We start from the raw sequence: 20354 nt of genomic DNA, 5'->3' as shown, positions 1-20354 counted from the left end.
AACTACGCCATAGTCTCCATTGTGATTCGTTTCTACTGACCAAACGCGATTCATCTAAAGCATATGAGACTCACGCGTCGATATCAACTCGTTCGAAATACCGTAAGCTCGAGGAAAATGCCTCGAAGCAAGGAGAGTGAAAATGAGTTCGAGTTTTGCTCACCTCGTTCGGTGTGAAATCGGGAAATTGGAAGCGCGACGTTAGGCCTTTGATCGCGTCAGGACGTAAACACCTTCGCTTTAGCATGTTCTAAAAAGTCCTTGGCAGGCAGTTAGGACCGCGTTCCTGGCCTTCCCGAAAGGGAATGGAATCCCGTGAGGAAGAGAGAGAGTTTATCACTCAAGTTCCACCACGCGTCATGGTTATTTGCTCGAGCCAAAACCCCTGACCTTTCGTTTATGTGGTTTAGCGGCTAACTTCCGGACTACGTATCGTCGTCCGCATGGAAGCCGGAAGATCTGAACTCCGGATGGAAGCGTTGTGTGTGTCACTGGAAGCTTTTCACCCGGATCAATTATACATAGTATATTCTTCACTATACGAGGACACACAATTGGCTGCTGTCACGGACGTGAATCAAGAGGTTAAAAAAACTCAGCTCACCGGGAACAACACCGAGGAAAAGACGTTTAAAATTGTATCGACCCTATGAAGGGGATGTTCGGACTCTACGATTTGACTCTATTTTAAGAGACCAATTATTGCATTCTTTCGCACATTGAATCGCCTTGCGTAATGGGCTCTAAACTTGTTCGACTTATCACCGATCGACGTCTCGAAGGGATGACAGCTTGTCTCACTTGTCGAATTCGCCTTTGTTCAAACTTTTTCTTGTCTTGAATGAAACGTGAGCACCGTCGTAGGGCTGTTCGGAGTAGAAACAAGAGAATCTTGTCGTACCTTATCGGTGACGGAAGTTGAAACGGTGACTGCGTTAGAACGACACTGTCTTCTTTGAAAAAGTAGAGACGTCGTGGATAAGACGAGCACAGACAGCCAACAACTGACAGCTGCCTACGTGACGTCCCAATTTCCCACCCACTCAGCCCTCTGGCATTAGAACGATATATTTCCCTAGTCACGGAAAGAGGTGAGAGGAAAGAAACAGGAAGAAGAAAAAGAAGAAGAAGAAGAAAATCACAAGGATAGAAAAACGACGAAGAGATATTGGAGAAGGGAATTCGTCCTAGACTTTTATTCCTCCGAGGCTACTTTGAATGATTTTCTTTCTCTCTTTTTTTTCGTTTAATGATAAATTTAACAAAGAAAAAATAATAATAATTCATCGTCAGTTGAACGATGAACCGATCTTTCCGTTTCAACTTTTTGCCTCGATTATTGTTGAGACGTCTCGATCTCCTTTATCCTTGTATACAGGCAATAAAAAATCTACATGGCATAAAGTGGATTTCTGGTGTTCCATTCGCGTCTCTTGTCTCGACGGGCGCCCTTCGTGTCACTTCGTTGCTCGTTCCCTTCGCCCTTTCCGTAACTAAATTTTGTTCCCTCTACCCTCCAACGGCCGGAATCGTTCTCATTTCCATTTCCATTCCTTTTTCCATCTGATCGTTCCCACCGATCTATTGTACCATCATTTTTCTAAAGAAAATTTCAACCCCCTACCCCTATAATACAGAATATATACCAACTGCACGCGATGCTTTATAACGCGCGACTAAAACTTTTCTCTCGTTTTCCTCAAGAATAGATTAACAGGCTGAACACCGTTCTAAAATTTCAAAAAATATGGAAAGCATATATAATCCATTCTCTCGTTACAGGTTTAATATTTTATGCCCAGGTACAGCGCCCTGCAGCTTTTCGGATACATGAAAACCATACATTACAGCTCTGCGGAAAAGTTGACGCCGACGTTGAAACTTTCTGGTGGAAGAAAAAAAATAAAAAAATAAAAAATATAAAACAAATAAATAAATCAAGCGCTCTAATATCAACGCCAACCCTCGAGTAGAATATTTCCAAGGTTACGATAACGAATTATTATATTTTATAATAAATTTCATAAAGGAAACAATTTCACAAAATTTTCTTCTCCTTATTTTACATCCAATTTTAATTCATTTTACACTCTTGTCCTTGGCTGCCTCGGTCGGTCCTCCACCCCCTTTCCTATCCTCCCTCCACCCCCCTGCCGCCTTCCTTCCTTTTTGAAAGTTCAGTATAAATTATAGAGCTACACCACCTTCGTCGGACCAGGCGGAACCATTAGCGGTGGAAATCCGGTACTTAATTTTCCTCTTTTGTTTTCGGGGCTTGATTAATGAATAATTGGTACCTGAGGGCTGGTCATTAGCACAGAGCCCAGCCACCAAGGCCGGCGAGTGTTTGATATGCGAGGATATATTCGCAGCGGTAACTCTTCCGATTTCTGCAAATTCGGCATTTCTGCGAGGGTGGGAAAGAGGAAAAAAAAAAAATTGTAATTAAACCATCGCCTTCGCCCTAATTGTAATCCAGGCGAATAAAATTTCAAGGGAAATTGACGGACGTTTTTTTTTCAGAATTTTGCAGTCTCGTTAGTTCGATTTTGTGTAAATAGAGTAGAACAAGAAAAAACAACAAAAAAAAAAAAGTAAAACGGACTAAAAAAAATTTCACAAACAATTTCCCAATTCTATGTAAATTTTTCTTTTCATTTCATTCTTCGTATCGCGGAAAAACGTCTGTCTCACGACTTTTTTAGGGATGAAAAAATTACCCCCGAAAAGATAACAGGTAGTCGCTTGTTTCCGAAAATTCTCGTTATTATCGTGTAACGCCTGTAGGGTATGAAAAAAAAATTTCACGGTAAAGTGAACAACCCGAAGACAAGGAAATTGTGCAACATTGCGAATGAGCAAAAAAATCCATTCTCCGACTACAATTACAACACTATATTGTATCAATCCAACCGTAATGCTCCGTTGTACAAACCGGTGGAATAATTTGATCGCCGTCGGAGGATTTCACCCGTTGCAGGACGCGGAGATGGTGGATACGCGACGCCCGGGGCGGACGGAAGGAAGAGGGATGTCCTGCACCGGCAAAGCTGCTTCAACGAAACAAGGATCGTTCGGCATAAACGTAGGTAATTTCCAGTCAGCGAGCATTTGGAGCAATTCGTTCAGGCAAATACCCGCGATGCACGTATCCAAGTGAATTGCACGCGTACGAGGGGCGAGCGTTCCTACTTCCGGTTGAAGGTAGGTAGGTAGGTAGGTAGGGAGGGAGGTACTTTAGAGTTCAGAGCTGTTCAGAGCTGTGCAGAGCTGTGCAGAGCTCTACCTGGTGCAACGATGGTGGTAGCACTAGTACCGGAAACTGCTGCTGAGAAACGGGGATACACTTGCCAGATAAAATCTCCCCGCCGCTCCTCCGCCTTCCAATAACGAAATGACACTGCATTGCCGTATCTTCCATCCATCCTCGACTCGTGAATATATGCTTATATGTACCTTAGGGTGGCGCAAAAAAAACGACTTTTTTTTTTTTTTTTTGAGTCTCGTGTGACAAAATGTTAGTTTTTGATGTTTCAAGAGCCCACTCCAAAAGATAGTCCACATTTTTTAAAACGTCAGAAATCGTCAAAAATCGATTTTTTTTCAAATTTTTTTTCTAGTTACGGTATAATTTTATAGACAAAAAAAAATAAGTTTCCGAAAGTTTCAGTTCAAAATTTGAATTTCGAAAGGTCGCTCGTAATTTTTTTTCAATTTTTTGGTACATTTCTTTAGATCTTTTCGAGCGACCTTTTAATATTCATATTAATATTTCATAAATTTTTTTTCTCTAATTTAGTAAGAAAGAATCGATAACAATACACCACGACATGGATTAAAAATCAAACAAAATACTGAAAATATAATTCTTTTAATTTAATATTTTGACGATTTTTGACATTTTTTAAAATTTGGAGCGACCTCTTAAAATTATTTTTTTGAGCTATCCTTTGGAGTGGGCTCTTAAAATATCAAAAACTAACATTTTGTCACACGAGACTCAGAAAAAAAAACTTGTCGGTTTTTTTGCGCCACCCTAATGTGACTACATAAATCGAGTACCTGACGGTTTCCTCATCGGAGTTGGAATTCAGGTAGAAATTTAAAGTCTCACATCGATGATACCGGGTGTATGATATTGTTTGAAAGTGAAATTTGATTGAATTTAGCATCTTTATTTTTTCCTCTCTTCTTCATTTCATTCACATTAAAAAAAATAATAAAGTGTCAATGAAAGAAAAATAATATCTTCTATATTACTATCCTCAAGAATACTTTCCTAAAATTTTAGATGAATTGATTGAGTCGTTTTTGATATATCGTGGTAGGTACATATGTACATGTCACTAAGCGAAAATAATTGACGTTATTATCAATAAAAACGCTTCCTGTCAAGCGATTCTGATCAATAAAAATATGTGGACCAAACAATTAATACAAGTGTTCAAGGTATATAAATTTCTCGAATTTAACCTTCTCGTTTTTAGTAATTCGCTCGTACGTGTCAAAACCCCATGGCATGGAAAATTCGTTCTTTCCAAAAGCCATTGTCCCCAGCATAAATAACCCGAGATGAAAGAACATCGGACGAATTTTCAATCGCACCGAAATATTTAAAAATCGAATATAAGTCTATAAACTCACCGTTCAAAGTAGATCAGAATGTCGGCGTAGTCGCTGTTGTGTTCGGTGAATGTGAGTTTTGAATTTACAGCCCATAGATTGAGAGCCCGACTGAAAGCGGCCCGAACTCCTCCGACATCGAGACCGCGTGGACTGGAGGTCCTCAGACTGAAACAGAACAGATTATCGTCTTTAAAGCAATAAAAAACAAGAAGGCGGTAAAACGGCCGTCGTCTTGCTTCCAAATGGAGGCAAAGAGGGTGAGGGGGTGAGGGGGTGAGGAGGTGGGGCGGCAGCTGAAGTACCAACGTAATAAAGATGGGCCAATGGACCATTTTCGTATAAAATAAGAAAAACCTCAGGTTGATAAGAACGTCAGTATTTGATAAATGCTCGTTAAATCGATACGAAATCTTGGCTTTCCTTAAACACACAAATTTTTTTCTGTTCATTCTCCGGCTGATGCCAGATGCTTCAGTGGCTGAGTCGTCGTCGATAACCGTGTGGCTATCTGGGCAATTCAAGACGGGACCGAATGCCTTTATAGAGAGTGCCTTAGTGCCTTAGTGCTGCTGCTGCTGCTGCTGGCTGACTGGAGGAGAAACACGCGTCCGGCATTACTGCCGATATAAACCAGCAGCTGTCGCCGACCGATATGGATAACCGCCTTAGGGGAGTTGGAGAACAATTCCACCATTCCGGGGCTTCCGCCTCTCGATTCGACCGACCCTCTCACCCTTCGCTCTGATTTCGAAGCCTCGTGGAACTCGGACTTGGACGGGATCCGGAACTCTCAGTTTTCCGATACGATTACCGCAGGTATTCCAAAGTATCCAAGTGTATGTAGTTAAAGCTTGTAATTATCGAATACTTACCGTCGCGTCGGCAGAATGGCGCGGTTCGTTTAAAGGTGAGCGAAATTTATGCTTTTCTGATACTATCAGTGTCCGAAAGTAGCGCTAAATTTTATTTGTTTATTTAGTTACCGATATTTTAGTGGAGCAAATTAATATTTACAAGTTTACTAGAGATAGTGATATAGATTCATAGTTATGATAGCCAAAAATATATTATATATAATATGTAGAATTATAATTAGACTGAAATTGAATGATAATTTGATGTTAGTATACATAATTAGAAAACCGTAAAATTTTTATGCATATTCGATTCCTGCTATTCGTTATCAGTTGGAAAAAATTACTCGCCTCGTTCTCTGAACTTGCTTAGAAAAAAAGTGTGAATGAAACGGCGGATATTAATTATACAAAATATCATTCTACAATTATTTTAAAAAATTATTCTTCGGAGTATAAAGTATAAAAGCTGTCATCGCTGGCATAGCGCGAATTAATATCACCCACGCGGTATTACAATGAATAAAAATATGCAGAAAATTATATCCCCACTCGGATGCCTTTTTTTCCTTCTTTCTTCTTCACAGGATAGAATAATAAACGCGAACTGGTGCAGCAGATTGGATAAAAGAATCTCTCTCTAAATAAAAGTGTAGAGAGTGAGAGAGAGATAGAAAGAGAAAGTCTTTCGTGTTAAATTTTTTCATTCTCGCAGTAATTTTCTACGTGATATGAACCAAGTGTCAAAAATTTCGATAAAAAACGGAAGGGGATCGTTAATTGAAGTGAAAAAATTTTATCACATCGGGCGAAGAGAAAGAGAGAGAGAGAGAGAAGGGAGAATGAAAAAAAAAAGACCACGGAACAAGGTAAAAACTTCGGAAAATTACCCAGAGGGACGAGTGACAAAGCGCGGGTTGGAATGAATTCTTGCGGTTGGACTGGTTGAGTTTCGCTGTCGTTTCGCTGTCGTTTCGTATACCCAAGTATTATATGTATACAACATCATGTACATATGTACGGAATATACTGTACATACCTGCTTTATCTATGCGTAAAAAGAATCTCTGCGTTTAAATACCGCGTTGATACACGTGACATCGAGAGAAAATAAATAAATCCTTCTCGCAAATTCGATTGTTTTTTTGTTTTTTTTTTTTTGCATGTGAATTTATATGAATTTGTTCGATGAGATACATAAATGTAATAAATGTTTTGAACCTAACTTAACCTAACCTAAGATTTGATCCAACAACATGTTTCTCTCGCCACATATTTGTCAACTTTTATAACAAGATAGTATTCTGTGGTTTTTGGGATCGCTGATTACGAATTTGAAATCGGATTTAAAAAATTTATGATTACGGAAAATTTCAATCTTGATCGAATACGGTGAGAAATCTCTTTGCAGGGGTTTTCGGGGTCGCTGATTGGATCGGCGATACTGAATTTTCAAAATCTGATTTCAGATTTTTGTAATCAGCGACCTCAAGAAACCCTGAGCAAAATTTTTTCTCCTGGTTTGTTGGAATTTGAAATTTTTCTCGGCCATATTGGATCTGCCATCTTGAATTCTTAAACTCTGATTTCAGATTCGTAATCAGCGAGTAAAAAAACTTACAATTTATGTAAAACATGTGTACGTGTAAAGTCCAACTTTCTCGGAAATGAATTATTCCTTCAATCTTCACGATTTTTTGTCAACCAATCAATTTCTAACAACAATAATTTACATTATATCGCAACAATTACTCTCAAGTATTAAAAGCCAATCAGTATACTATCCAAAATACCAAAAAATCCCGCAAAGAAATATGTTGAAAAGTTTTCTAAGTATCCAAAAAATGGATACAAAATAGGTGATAAAAATACTTAGGACTATGACTCAAGGGGTTAAAGTCCGCATGCATCACAGTATCAAAGAAAATAGCTCTGCTCTCTCTTTTTACCACTTTCCTCCTCTCTGTCTCTTTTTTCTTTCGTTCTTCTTCTTTTTTTCTTTTTTTTTTTTTTTTTTTTTTTATACTTGAACTTCACCGAGACGCGACCCGGAAGGGTTGCGCAAATTGGGCACATCTTTATGGCGAGCCCTTGACTTTCGTAAAAGGGGGTTGGAATCTCCTCTCGAGACGTAGATCCAGTCACGTACCCTCTCCGCGTTCTTCGTTGCGGGTTAGGCACCACCATCACCATCATCATCATCATCGTCGTCGTCGTCGTCATCCAGTACGCAGGCGGTGACTCGAAATCTCATCCATAAAACAGGGTTCTGGCATATATAAGAGTGCTTGACTAGTCCGCGTAAATCACGCGAGGCGAAGTGGAGCCCGTCAAGCCGACGGCGTCCCTCTTCAGTCTCGCCGAGCTGTCACCCACATTATTATCAGCACCCCCTTCTCCCTTCTCCCCTCTTCATATCTTCCCCTCATCCCCTCTTCTCCCGTAGTGCACTAACTCTCGTTATAAGGCCGGAGCTCGCGGCAGAAAAATGAACGATAACGGCTCGTCGGGGTTTAAATCATGCCAAAAAATATAATCAGGAAACCCCGACGACGATGTATTCATAACTCGATTTGAAGAGCAGCCTCTTTGTCAAATTTTTATGCGAGGTGACGAGCGAATAGAGAGAGAGAAAGAGAGAGAGGCAGAGAGTGCTGGAGGCTGATTTCGTCGATTTAGTGATCGGCATTGAGGGGATTGGACTCTACATGTCACGGATTATTATATGGTTATCCATATACACGCCCTTGTTTTCATCGTCAATTCAAATCAACCGCACGTCTAATCGATATCCGATAAAATCGTATGATTTCCTCAAACTGTACGAATAGGAGTTAAATATTACAAGCAAAAAAAAAAAAAAAAAAAAATTGGTAGAAATTATTCTTCAAACAATCGCAACGAATGAAAGAGAGAAAACAAAAATATATTTCATCGTTTCTCATTCAACGAAAAGAAAAAAAAAAACACCGTATGGTGTCCTGAAATCCATACGTCCGACGACATGGGGTCGAGTAAAAGGCTGGATGAAACGCGTCAAGGGATCTAACCGTCACCCCAGAGTCTACTAATTGACGTCGTGTTCGAGGTGAACGTGCGGTGTTGGTGACAGGTTATGGGACTGAGTTGCCACGAGGATGTTGAACCCCCGGCTTACCAAGCAGCACCACTCGGCGTTCTACCCTGCGGCTGATCTCCTCATCATCCCCTCGGGTATATCCGCTTATTACAATGGATACTTCGATATGATAAACTACACCGTAATAAAAATTCCTTCTTTCTTCCTTAGAAAACTTTTATGTAGGTAGATATTGTGTGAGTTTATGTGAGGCTGAAGTTGGCACGTTAACGTATAAAATTAACAAACTCGTTATATTCAATAATTTTGGAATGGTTCTGAAGGAATTGACTTTTTGGAATAAGTCTAGCCTTTGTTTATCGTGGTTTAACGATCTTTCTTAAAGATGCATCGATACAGTATAAACGTTGCTAACTTCATCCTCACAGCTTTACGTTTAGTGCCAATCTAACTGAACATACAGTCAACAGAAGTAGAAATATGGGGGGGGGGAGGTCTGAGCAATTCTGTTTTATCGACCGAGCTGCAGACCCACCTGCAGCCCCCTGCTCAGTCGGTAAAATAGGACAGCCCAGAATCCCCCCCATATCTACTTGCAGACGTTGAATTGCCGAAATGACAACGAATTTGTTTTACGTTATTATAATTCATATCAGTATTTTTCAGACCTTAGAAGTAGAATTTTGTTAAATTGATTTTAGAATAGTCTAGTTGCAGCTTTTGTCAACGGTAAATCAATGCAATAGAGAAGATTCGGTGACTTCTCGAGAGATTCCAAAGCCCAAGTTTGTCAAAAAATTAATAAAGTTGCTACCGAAACCAACATTATTGTAAAAAAACAGTCTTGTTTTTTACTTTTATTATGGAACACGTACCGATAAAATAAAATCTTTTTGCTCACTGGTTAATTTATTTGTACATGTTGAATGATTTTTATATCGCTCGACGAATCCGTATTTTATTTATTCCCTTCCGACAAGTTCGTAACAATATGTTTATTTAAATTATTACGAACTTCGCCCACTTTTGAAGTTACATTTGACACCGAGGCTATTGACTACCCGCAGGTGTCAAGTAAGATTAATAGAGAAGATGATCATTGATTTAGGTGGGATTCGGAGAAACTGTGTAAGTCTCGACGCGTAAACATCGATTTACGTATAAGATTCGATATTCGCTGAGTGCTTTACCATCTATAATGCGATACGCCACTGCAGTAAGAGTTTGCGATCAATATCCGAATTTTGTTCACGTCTGTACAGTCGATATGAACGGCACGATCACAGACAGACAGTGCAAATTGAATTGAGTTTGTCAAAAAAAAATTGATAAAATTTATGGAGAAAAATCGTGACAAAAGAAGAAGAAGAAGCAGATTTAACATCGTGTAAAAATGTCCGTTATACGTATATATCACATAGAGGAAAAAAACAGGAAGTCACGTGTGCAGTTTATAACATTTGTTACAGCCAATTTAGAAGCTTTTCATTGCCATGTAGAATCGTCTCTTCATTGCAGAACGTCGAAATTGAATTGAAAATTAATTTCAAGTGCGTAACTGGGATTCGCCATTAAATTGCGGTGCGCTAACCTGCAGTTCTATAGCAATGCAATTCAGTGCAGAGCAGTGCAATGCAATGCATCCGAGTAGGTGGTATATATATATATATATACAATATGTATGATGATCATGTGCCATTTGCAGCTGGTATTACGTGCGCACATACGTTTATTGTCTGAATCGAGATAGCGGCGACACATTGTGCCTCGAATCCCGAGCCTCTGTTCTACCCTTCGCCATTCTGCACCATGATAGACACGTGAGATGAGCTAAAGAGAGAAAGAGAAAGAGAGAAAGAGAGATGGAAACGCGCAGGATCCCGCAAGGGTTGAAACTGTGTTACACTATCTACCGGTTGAATGCACTTCCGCGATTTGCCGGGACAGTTGCAAGCTCGCAGGGATTAATACCTGGTTGTGCGAATGCTAGGATTCAATGAAGCGAATTCGTTATGAAAGACGAAAAGAGAGAGAGAGAGAGAGAGAGAGAGAGAGAGCGGAAGCGAGATAAAAAGAAAAAAAAAGCGTAATGTAGCGAGAAAACGTCGACGTCGATTTGGCAAAAGGCTCGCGTGAATCGACTGTCGATAGTTAATTCGAGAGGCTAATAACTGCTGACATATTTTGTTATTTCAGTTACGAGGGATGAAATTTTTCTCCGTCTAATTATACAACGAAATGTTTACAATGAAAACAGACGCCAGAGAGAGAAGGTGAGAAGAACTGATTTCTTTTTCTTAATCTCATCGAATCGAAGAAGAAATTTAAAAGAATTCTTTATTTTCTAATCCAATTTACAAAAATTATATATCACGTTAATAGAATCTCAACAGCAAGATTCGATCCTCCGTTGCAGAATAATGCGGATAAAGCTGAGACTATTCTTGAATGATCTTCTTATCGTTAGATTGAAACTCGACGAAATTAATGCCGTTTTCGGAGGAGAGGGGGGGTGCAAATCCGAAGCGCGTGCGCGCGCAAAGATTACACCTGGATACATAATATATACATATATATATATATACTTTTCTAAAGAAGAAAGTTTCTCTCTTGTATTCCGGATTTAAATAATTAATGATTTAATTAATTTAGCAATTTCCGAGCTTTAAGGGGATGCGATTATTATCATCCTGCATCTCGTTGAACAAGTACGATAATGAATTGAAAAATCTGCTCGCTGCGAAACATTTATATTTCCTTTTGTTCAAACGGATTTATTTACACATTATTTGTATTCCGCGATTCCATTTCCCTCTTTTTTTTATTCACAATCAGGGTGGATACGTAACGCGATACTAATGAAAGAATATAATACCAAAATGCGGATCCGTTATAAATCCAATCTATAAATTATTTATTTACAACGGATGACTATCATTCATCGCAGAACTGAAATAAATTAATCAAAAAGCGGATGTTATTTTATCGTTTCGAATGTTTTGGTTTGATTTTTAAAACAATATTGACCAGAAAAAAGATACCATTTTCTCCAAATTCGTTACGTCCTCGAAGGAACGAATGATTTTTGACCATCGAATAATTTACCGATACTGTTTAAAAATGAGGAAAAAAAAAAAAAAACACATCAACAGTTGTTAGAAACGATTTAAAAAAATCATTACGATTTAACTGAGCGAAGAAAATGATTTTCATCTTTCCGAGAGTTTAAATTAAAAAATTTATTCTTTCCTTTTCTCCGATTGTCCATTAGAGGTGCATAATATTAAACGTATGTCGATAGCGTAAAACCTAAATATCGATTAAAATGAAAAATTGGATAATAATTCACTTGGAATAAATCGAACATTGTTTATAACCGTAAATTATAACAATGACAAACGTATATTCACGAAACGTAGCTGTACTCGCACATTATAATGCATTTGCACAAGTGTCCAACAGAAATGATAAAAACGATCATATAATTTGTGGTTACACTCTACGTAAAAGATGTGCAAAAAAAAAAAAAAAAAAAAAAAAGATAAGCGTCACATGCGATACGAAAAACAATTCACCTAATACCTGTAATTATTATTTCAACAAACTATTCTTCAGTCCTGTTGATTAAATTAAGTATACTTCTAATAAAAAATACGACCGTCAAACACCGAGTCAAGATTGATATCGTTTCTGTACATACGAACACAACCAACGCTCGTAAATGCGATAAGAAAATACAAGTTTTTTCATCCTTGTAATACATTGTACTATATTATATAGGTGATTCGGCGAAAGGATTGAATATTGTAAAAAAAAAATAAATAAATAAAATAAAAATGACTAAATAAAATGCGTGTGATAAAAAAAAAATCGGGAGCGATGAGATGAGAATAAAAAAAAAGTTATGTAGAGAAAAAAAAGTCCCACCGACGAGGATGGGATTCGAACCCACGCGTGCAGAGCACATTGGATTAGCAGTCCAACGCCTTAACCACTCGGCCACCTCGTCTTCTGAAACACTGAGACAGAACGTCGATTGTTCTCCCCGTATTTCTGACGAGATCATCGTTTCCCCTTGTCCACGTGATATTCGATCAGTCGATCGCTCGATCATTCCTCCCGTAATATCGTCGAGTTGCTCGATACGCCGTCGCTTTTTTCACGCTCGTATTTATCGTCCACTAAATAATAAAATTTCTATAGAAGGAAGATTACGACCGTCAAGGTAAAACCGTGTATAAATATTATATTGGGTCGTGAATTTTCTCCTTATCTACTCCTCATTTATATGTATGTATTATATACATGGAATATTCCACGCCAACTCGACGAGTTGTGTTAAATTCCGACCGTCTCAAAATCCTTTTATATTTTCTTCTAACATTCTACGGGGTAAAAAAACGCGACCTAAATTTTTGTAAAATATTTTCTACTAAACCGTTTATTTTTTTATGAATATTTCAATTCGATTGCGAATGCCAATTTTTTTAAATCTCAAAAAATTCTCAAAAATTCAGTCAATGACACAAAACACTTTCCGTTAAGGAAAGGGTGGAACGAATTTTTTTTCTATTTTTATATCACCTAATTCAGAATTTTTTAATTATTAAACCCAAAAATTTTTTTTACTTACTAGAATGGCGCATCATCGAATTGATGAAACCGAACATTTACAAGTAAATTGACCCTTACTTGACGCTTACGATTTGATCCTGTATTAATTTTCGGTTTAAAAATTTTTCAATTCCAAATTAGGTGATAAAAAAAATTGTATCACTCATTCATTTTTTCATCAAAACACCTGTACATCGGTTATCAAATACTTCACTCATTTTTCACTGTCCCCAAGAACTTAAACTCGAGTTAAATTATTATGTTTGCACGCAGGGGTTCAATAATAATAATAACTATTATTACACACACTCCGAGTGATAAGGAAAAATCGTTTTCCTTCTCTTTTTTTCTTCTCTTCAGTCAGCGCGATGCGAATAAAAATAATAACAACAACAATAATAATAATAATAATAATAAATGATCAAGTGTAAATGAAAAAACAACCCTTGTGTGGGTATAATATGAGCAAACAACGCCACCGTGTAAACGTATACGTGATTTGTATAAATGCAAAGTAGGCAAAAAGTTACAGTATTTTCTTCTTGTTTCAATTTTTATCCCTCGCCTTTTCCTTTTTTTCTTTTTTCCTCTTTTTTTTGCCAACCCAAAATCGTACTTAGTTTACATTATAACACCTCCCATAAATAAACCTGTACTGTAGTAATAAACCTTGAAAACAAGCCTATATTTTTCTAGAATGAGATTTTTTGAAACGTTTCACCGACGAAGCTAACGGATTATCATTGTTATTAGTATTACTATTATTAATATTATTGTCATTATCATTCCTCATCATCGCGTTGTTATTGCCATTATTATACATCCATTCTCCATTATTTGCTTTGCTTCGCAAGAACGCATCTGCGAGTTAAATAAATATATATATATATATATATATTCATGCATGTTTAACACGCTTTGTGTAAATATGATGCTACACACACACACACATATATATATATGTATACGCGCATGGTAATTATGGTAATGAACAGACTCATCCGATGGGTGAATATGGTGGGGGTTGAAAAATTATGGGGTAAAGAAACGCGGAGTATAAAAGAAGAAACCCAGAAATTTTCTTTGTATATAGTATAAAAATTGCCGGACATTGTTGAGAGAAGCTCTACAATTTCGGTGACCGATTAAATTTGGCGAATAATTAATTAATTAATTAATTAATTAATTGATTAATTAATCTATCATCACGTTTCACTACTATACTTAGGTATTATATACATATAAGACGTGTATAGATAAGATAAGTAACCGCCGAGCAGGCAAAACATACCGTATAGATTATAACTGTCTTGATTGAATTCACGTGTACGTATCAACTACAATATAATATAGATCTTAAATCGAAGCATTGAATTCTACTTGCAGCACTCTGGCATTTTTATATTACTGAAGAAAATATTTTTACCTTTTTTATAAAAATTGTAAATCTTTGAAATTCGTTATTTATTGCCACGATTAAAGGTGCGCGAAAATAGCAACGCTAACGATATTCAAGGAAGAAGAAGAAGAAGAAGAAGAAGGGCAACATGATGATGCATATATACTTACATATATATATATATACTATATATGTATATGTATATGGTATATATACATTTATGTATAGGAGGAAAAGTTTCGAAACTTGTTATACTGCCTGGATTTCCCGGTTAACCTAACAGGTACGCATAACGAACTACATACATAAACACACACACACACACACACACAGACACACAGACACACGTTTATATGAAGACACGTAAGTGAAGAGAACAGCAGCTGCTATCTAGATGAAAAGTTTGTTACGTTACATCTTATATTCTTATGGATTATACGGGATTCCTTGACGTGCTCGACGCTATTATAATGTATGAAAATTAAGGAGTCCCTGGTAAAGGACGAGGGTGTAAGGTACGATTTTCCATCCCCGGTAGAATCGCGATATTATAACCGCGACACACGAGTGCAGTGGTTGTGGTGGGGTTGTTGGAACACGAGAGAGCGTGACAAGAAAAGAAACGAGGAGAGAAGGAAAAAAAACTAATTCATTTGCCTAATTAGAATTTCAAAGAAATAATAAAGAGAGGATGAAGCAGGGGAGGATGAGGAAAATAATTCCGGAACAGTTATTACGATTTGATTGTCAAACCAGACGCGAATTTAATTAGAGATAAAACCGTTTCTTTCCAAGCTTGGAGGGGGAACTTTTTTTTTTTTTTTTTTTCTTTTTCTTTCTTTCTTCTTTTTTCTCATCCCGGTGACAGTGGTTTCGAAATTTTTTTCTTTCGACAAAACAAAAGTAAATTGTGAAACTGCGGAAAAAGTTAACGAACTATATATATATTCGTAAAACGTTTTTCAATAGCTTTTTTTTTTAATACATAAATATATTTTGATAAATGAATATGTGAAAGTAGACTCTTTTTTTTTTTCTTATATCTGTATAATTTAGGTACACAACTGGTTAATCATTTTTGAGCTAAGAGAACAGCCTTGGAACTATAATTAGTGGGGTTAAAACCTACCGGCCGGACTAAACAGGCAAGTAATTTTCCTCCACGTAGTTACACAGTCGAGTCTAAGGGTTAAAGTGTAGGTTTAAGGGTTATAGGTGGTAGGTGGTAGGTATAATATGGCTGACATACTACGTCGTACACAGTCTAGAGAATATACGGTTTCTGCTATAAACGGGGGCTTCGTGTCAGCCATTATACGTATCGTAAAATGACACCCGGGATGACAAAATGGCCGACAATACAAGGAACATCGGTTTGGTTTCAGACCTCGATTGTTTTCAAATTTTTTTATTGAATCGTTTATTTTTTTTTTTATAAATATTTGAAATCCATTTCGAATGCCCATTTTTTTTTTAAATCTGAAAAAATTCTCGAAAATCCAGTGAATGACACAAAACACTCCCCCATTAAGGAAAATGTCGTCCGAATTTTTGGGTTATGTGTCATTCGCTGAATTTTCCAGAATTTTTTCAGATTTAAAAAAAAAATAATGGGCATTCGAAATCGACTTCAAATATTTATAAAAAGTAAACGGTTTAGTAAAAAAAGAAAAAAAAAAAAAAAAGAATTGAAAAAAATTCAAGTCGCGTTTTGTAACGAGTAAAATGTTAGGAAAAAACATGAAATGATTTTCAGATGGTCGGAGTTCAACACTGGTTGAATTGGCGTGGAATACCCCATATGTAATACATATGTACACAAAGTTCACTCAATCTGTTTCAGCTGCCAGCAAGTTTCTATCATAATAAATTCACTATATACATATATCTATATACATATATACACATATGTAGACATAGCTAAATCTTAAACTTCTGATAATGAGCTTTAATTCGAAGTAAGTTTCGTCAAGGATTTCACGCTGAGTGAGTGTCATTTAAACCCTCCGTAGAATAGCGTCCCTCATCCTTTACAAACGTCGCGCTACGGGGGGATTAAATTGAAATTATTTCACGCTCGCGACGTCTCCGGGTTTTAAACTATATTATTATAAAAGTCTTTTTTTCCTCCCTTTTGCTGCACAGTAAGGTTAAATTTATCTTCCAGAACGAAGCCCGCCTTCGCCGGAAATAAAAACGTCTTTCACTTTCTAGCTCAAGTGCGGTGAAAAACCATTCCCGCCCCGTCCCGTCCCGAGCCATCGCTGTTCGTTATTAAATTACTATTGTATTATTATTATTATTATTATTATTATTATTATTATTATTATTATTATTATTATTATTATTATTATTATTATTATTATTATTATTATTATTATTATTATTATTATTATTATTATTATTATTATTATTATTATTATTATTATTATTATTGTTATTGTTATTAATATTATTATTATTATTATCATATCCCTCGATTCATTTTTCACGGCTAATCAATGGCTTTGTTTTCTGATTTCTCTGTTGTTTCGTTGTTTGTTTCTTTGTCTCGTTTCTTCCGCCATTTTAAACAGATTAAAGTGTTTTTTTTTTTTTTAGCAGTTCGCGCGATTGCGAACAAAACCGTTGGTTTATTAATGATTATACCGGAATAATTGCATACTGGGAAAAATAATAATGATAATATGATGAAAAGAGCGTAATGAAAATATTGAAAGTTTGAAAAGAGTCTCTTTCTCATTGTTTGCGTTTAACTTGAACTCGCGATTATAGATATGATAAATTTTTACAACTAAATGGTATTCGCGTCTTTCATTCGCATAATAAAATTCGCTGATTGTTCTCGTCGAACTCCGAGCGAAATATATAAATAATATAAGAAATTTGTGATTTTTCATATAATCGAGTTGTGTTAGAAACGTGAGAAAATTTTTATACACTTTCAAAGTTTTTCACGGTAAATATATATGAGCCGTTTGTACAGAGCAACGTGAAATAGACTCAAGAAGAAATATATCATCTCCTTTCGTATGTGAGAAAAGCTGTGTGTAGATAAAAAAAAAATGAAAATAAATCAATAAAAAATAAATGAAGTAAAAATAAGTAAAAAATCGACCAACAAACAAACAAACAAACAAAAAATAAAATAAAATTAAAAAAAGGAGAAAAACTATCGTTCCTTCTTCCCTGCGCGGATCCATGGAGATGGTAAAAAAATCTCCCTTCACCCTCCCCATCGTCACTTGTGACGGTGGTATAGAGGTAGGTACCTACTCGAGTTTCCACCATCCACTCTCGTACGTTCCTGTTTTTTATTTCACGTTTCGCTCTTCTTTCTTGCCCCTGCACGTAATACCCGCGAGACAAGTAGGCAGATACATGCCTGCCTGCCTGCCTGCCTGCCTGCCTGCCTGCCTGACTGACTATTGCATGCGGCATATATATATATGGTCGAGTGTTTTCAAGAGAAGACGATGAACGAGGGAGGCTCTGGCTGCACGATACAACATACGAGCGATTTTTTAGATTTAAATTTAATTTTTTTATTTTTCTTTCCTTCCCTTCTCTCGTCACTTCGTCAAGTTGAAAGGGGGGGAACGAAGGGAAAGGCTGTCTCGATGTAACGCTGCAAAGACAACGGCATTGAGACAAAGACTTCGAAGATGTCGCTGCGAAAGTATGTGGTTAACAATAGCTAGAGGGTGCAGAAAACTTGCGAAACTTAAATCCCTCAAATACCAAAAGCACAGATTTTGAGGATGACGTATTTTTCGCCCGATCTTAATACCGAATTACTTTGGTGGCGAAACTTGACGAAGTAAAGAAATCAAACTTTGAAGAAACAACAAATTTTCTCATGTTTCGTCAAAGTTTGATTTTTCTTACTTTAAGTTTCGGTAGGAAAAAATTCGGAATTTGGCACTTTTGGAACTTTTCAAATTCGGAATATCTCAATCAACTTCGAGAAGAAAAAATTTCATAACCAACTACTCGCGGGAAAAAATTCACGCACAATGATAGAAAAATGTTTCACGTATAATTTATTATATAACGACTAATTACCGCTAGTGATGGAATATAAACGAAGCAAGTTGTACATTTTTTTTTTTCTTCTTTCTCCACTCTCTTTGTCTTCTAAATTCCTCTTGACGAAGACCGATCATTTGCTCTTCTTACAATTACAAATTACGAGCCAGATGCCAAGGCGAGAGCTTTCTGTCTCCTCTTAGCTCGGCTCTCGTCGTCGTCGTCGTCGTCGTCGTACGGACGTTGGCTTTTAGTGCCTGCTGCAAGATTACGGTTAGTCTCTAAAGGTCACGAAAATGACGCCACTTAAGCGTCCCGACGTCGTCCCTTCCCCCCTCCCTCCTTATTTCTCCATCCCTCCGTCTTTGTGCGTCGTAAGAAGAGATAGAAAAAAAAAATGTACATGCAGAAAGAGGACTCGTGGTATTCGTCAATTTTTTTTTTCGCGCATCTTCTCTTTCGCCAGGCATACATTACATACGATACTGTATCGGAAAATAATATTAGGTATATCCGTTGTTGGTTTAATTTCTTATAAAAATCATTAAATTCCTCGCTGGTTAAAACTAAAGTATTTTTCAAGCACGATTTCACACCCAACGTAGATTAATCAATTCCGGGCATCATTTAGTGCATCATCGACCAAAACGGGATATTGTAAATTTACAAATTTGTTCAAAATTATCTCGCCGCGTCGATGGCTGCAGAGTTTTGCAATTCTATCCATGTAGTTGGAGTTTCAATATTTACAATCATTAACTACGAACTAGGAGTAATTAGTTTCACTGTACTGGACGAAATTATTTTTCACCCTAGACGTTGCTAGAGAAGTTGCACAAATAATCCAATCAACCTGGCGTTAATAATTAAAGTCTAATTAGTCGGCTGCAAGTTGAGGAATTAAAATCGAACGAATTAATTGAAAATCTAATTGCAGAGTCAAGAGTATAGACAAAGGAATTTCCTTATAAGTACCTACACTTTTCCCCACCATCTTCACTTTGATACAATATACTCGTAGGTATACGTCTTCGTTTGCTGTATTATACATACCTAGTATAGCATAAAGTGTGCATAGCAAAGATCCTCTTTATTTTTCTATAAAAAGCAATTTCCTCTCTCGTTATTTCCCCTAAGCTAATGGCAATTCCCTGCCATCCTCCATCGGCACGTTGTCGGTTATATATATATATACGCTTAAACTTAACTTAAAGAAGAATTATAGCCGGGTCGTGATTGCGAGAAGAATAAAGGAGAACAGAGAGCGAGAGAGAGAGAAAGAGAGAAAGAGAAAAAAGGGGGGGAAGGGGAGAACGAAAAGGGGGCGATGAGTTGTTTCCGATGGGTTATGGAAATTTTTTCGGTTTTTCCCCCTTCACCCACCCCCCGAAGATTTTTTTTTTTTTTTTACTTTTCTTTCACCTTAGCCTGAAACCCAGTCCGGAGAAACTTGTAACGACAGCTTACAAATGTCAAATCGATTTATTGTCGTTGTAAAATTAGTCTTTGCTCGTTTTCTTGCCTTTTTTTTTTTACATTTTTGCATTTCTCTCTTCTTTTTACAATATCGTACGAACGTACATGAAAAAAGCGATCAGGGAGAAAATTTGAAACGAGAAAAAGTCACCCCAAGATTTATATTAAATTTACTTTCCGACCCTGTTGTCGTAGCGATCGATCATTACGCACCGGAAGTTAATATCCCCCATCTATACAAGGTTTTTCTTATAGCCTGCCTCTGCTGTTATAGAAT

At 37.0% G+C, this 20354-nt stretch overlaps 1 protein-coding gene and 1 non-coding gene across 2 annotated transcripts in view; both read right to left on the bottom strand.

Moving 5' to 3' along the window:
* Positions 1–20354, bottom strand: part of LOC124410353 (matrix metalloproteinase-2-like) — a 156751-nt gene that overhangs the window by 29441 nt on the left and 106956 nt on the right. The window contains exon 4 of the mRNA XM_046888641.1: positions 4645–4791. Within this exon, the coding sequence (XP_046744597.1) occupies positions 4645–4791 (147 nt within the window). The remainder of the gene's footprint in view (positions 1–4644; positions 4792–20354) is intronic.
* On the bottom strand, positions 12487–12568 carry Trnas-gcu. Its single transcript has one exon. It is a non-coding gene; the product is annotated as a tRNA-Ser (tRNA).

This window comes from Diprion similis, chromosome 9, assembly GCF_021155765.1.
Source record: "Diprion similis isolate iyDipSimi1 chromosome 9, iyDipSimi1.1, whole genome shotgun sequence".
NCBI classification, from domain to species: Eukaryota; Metazoa; Arthropoda; class Insecta; order Hymenoptera; family Diprionidae; genus Diprion; species Diprion similis.
This window is presented reverse-complemented; position numbering and strand designations above follow the sequence as displayed.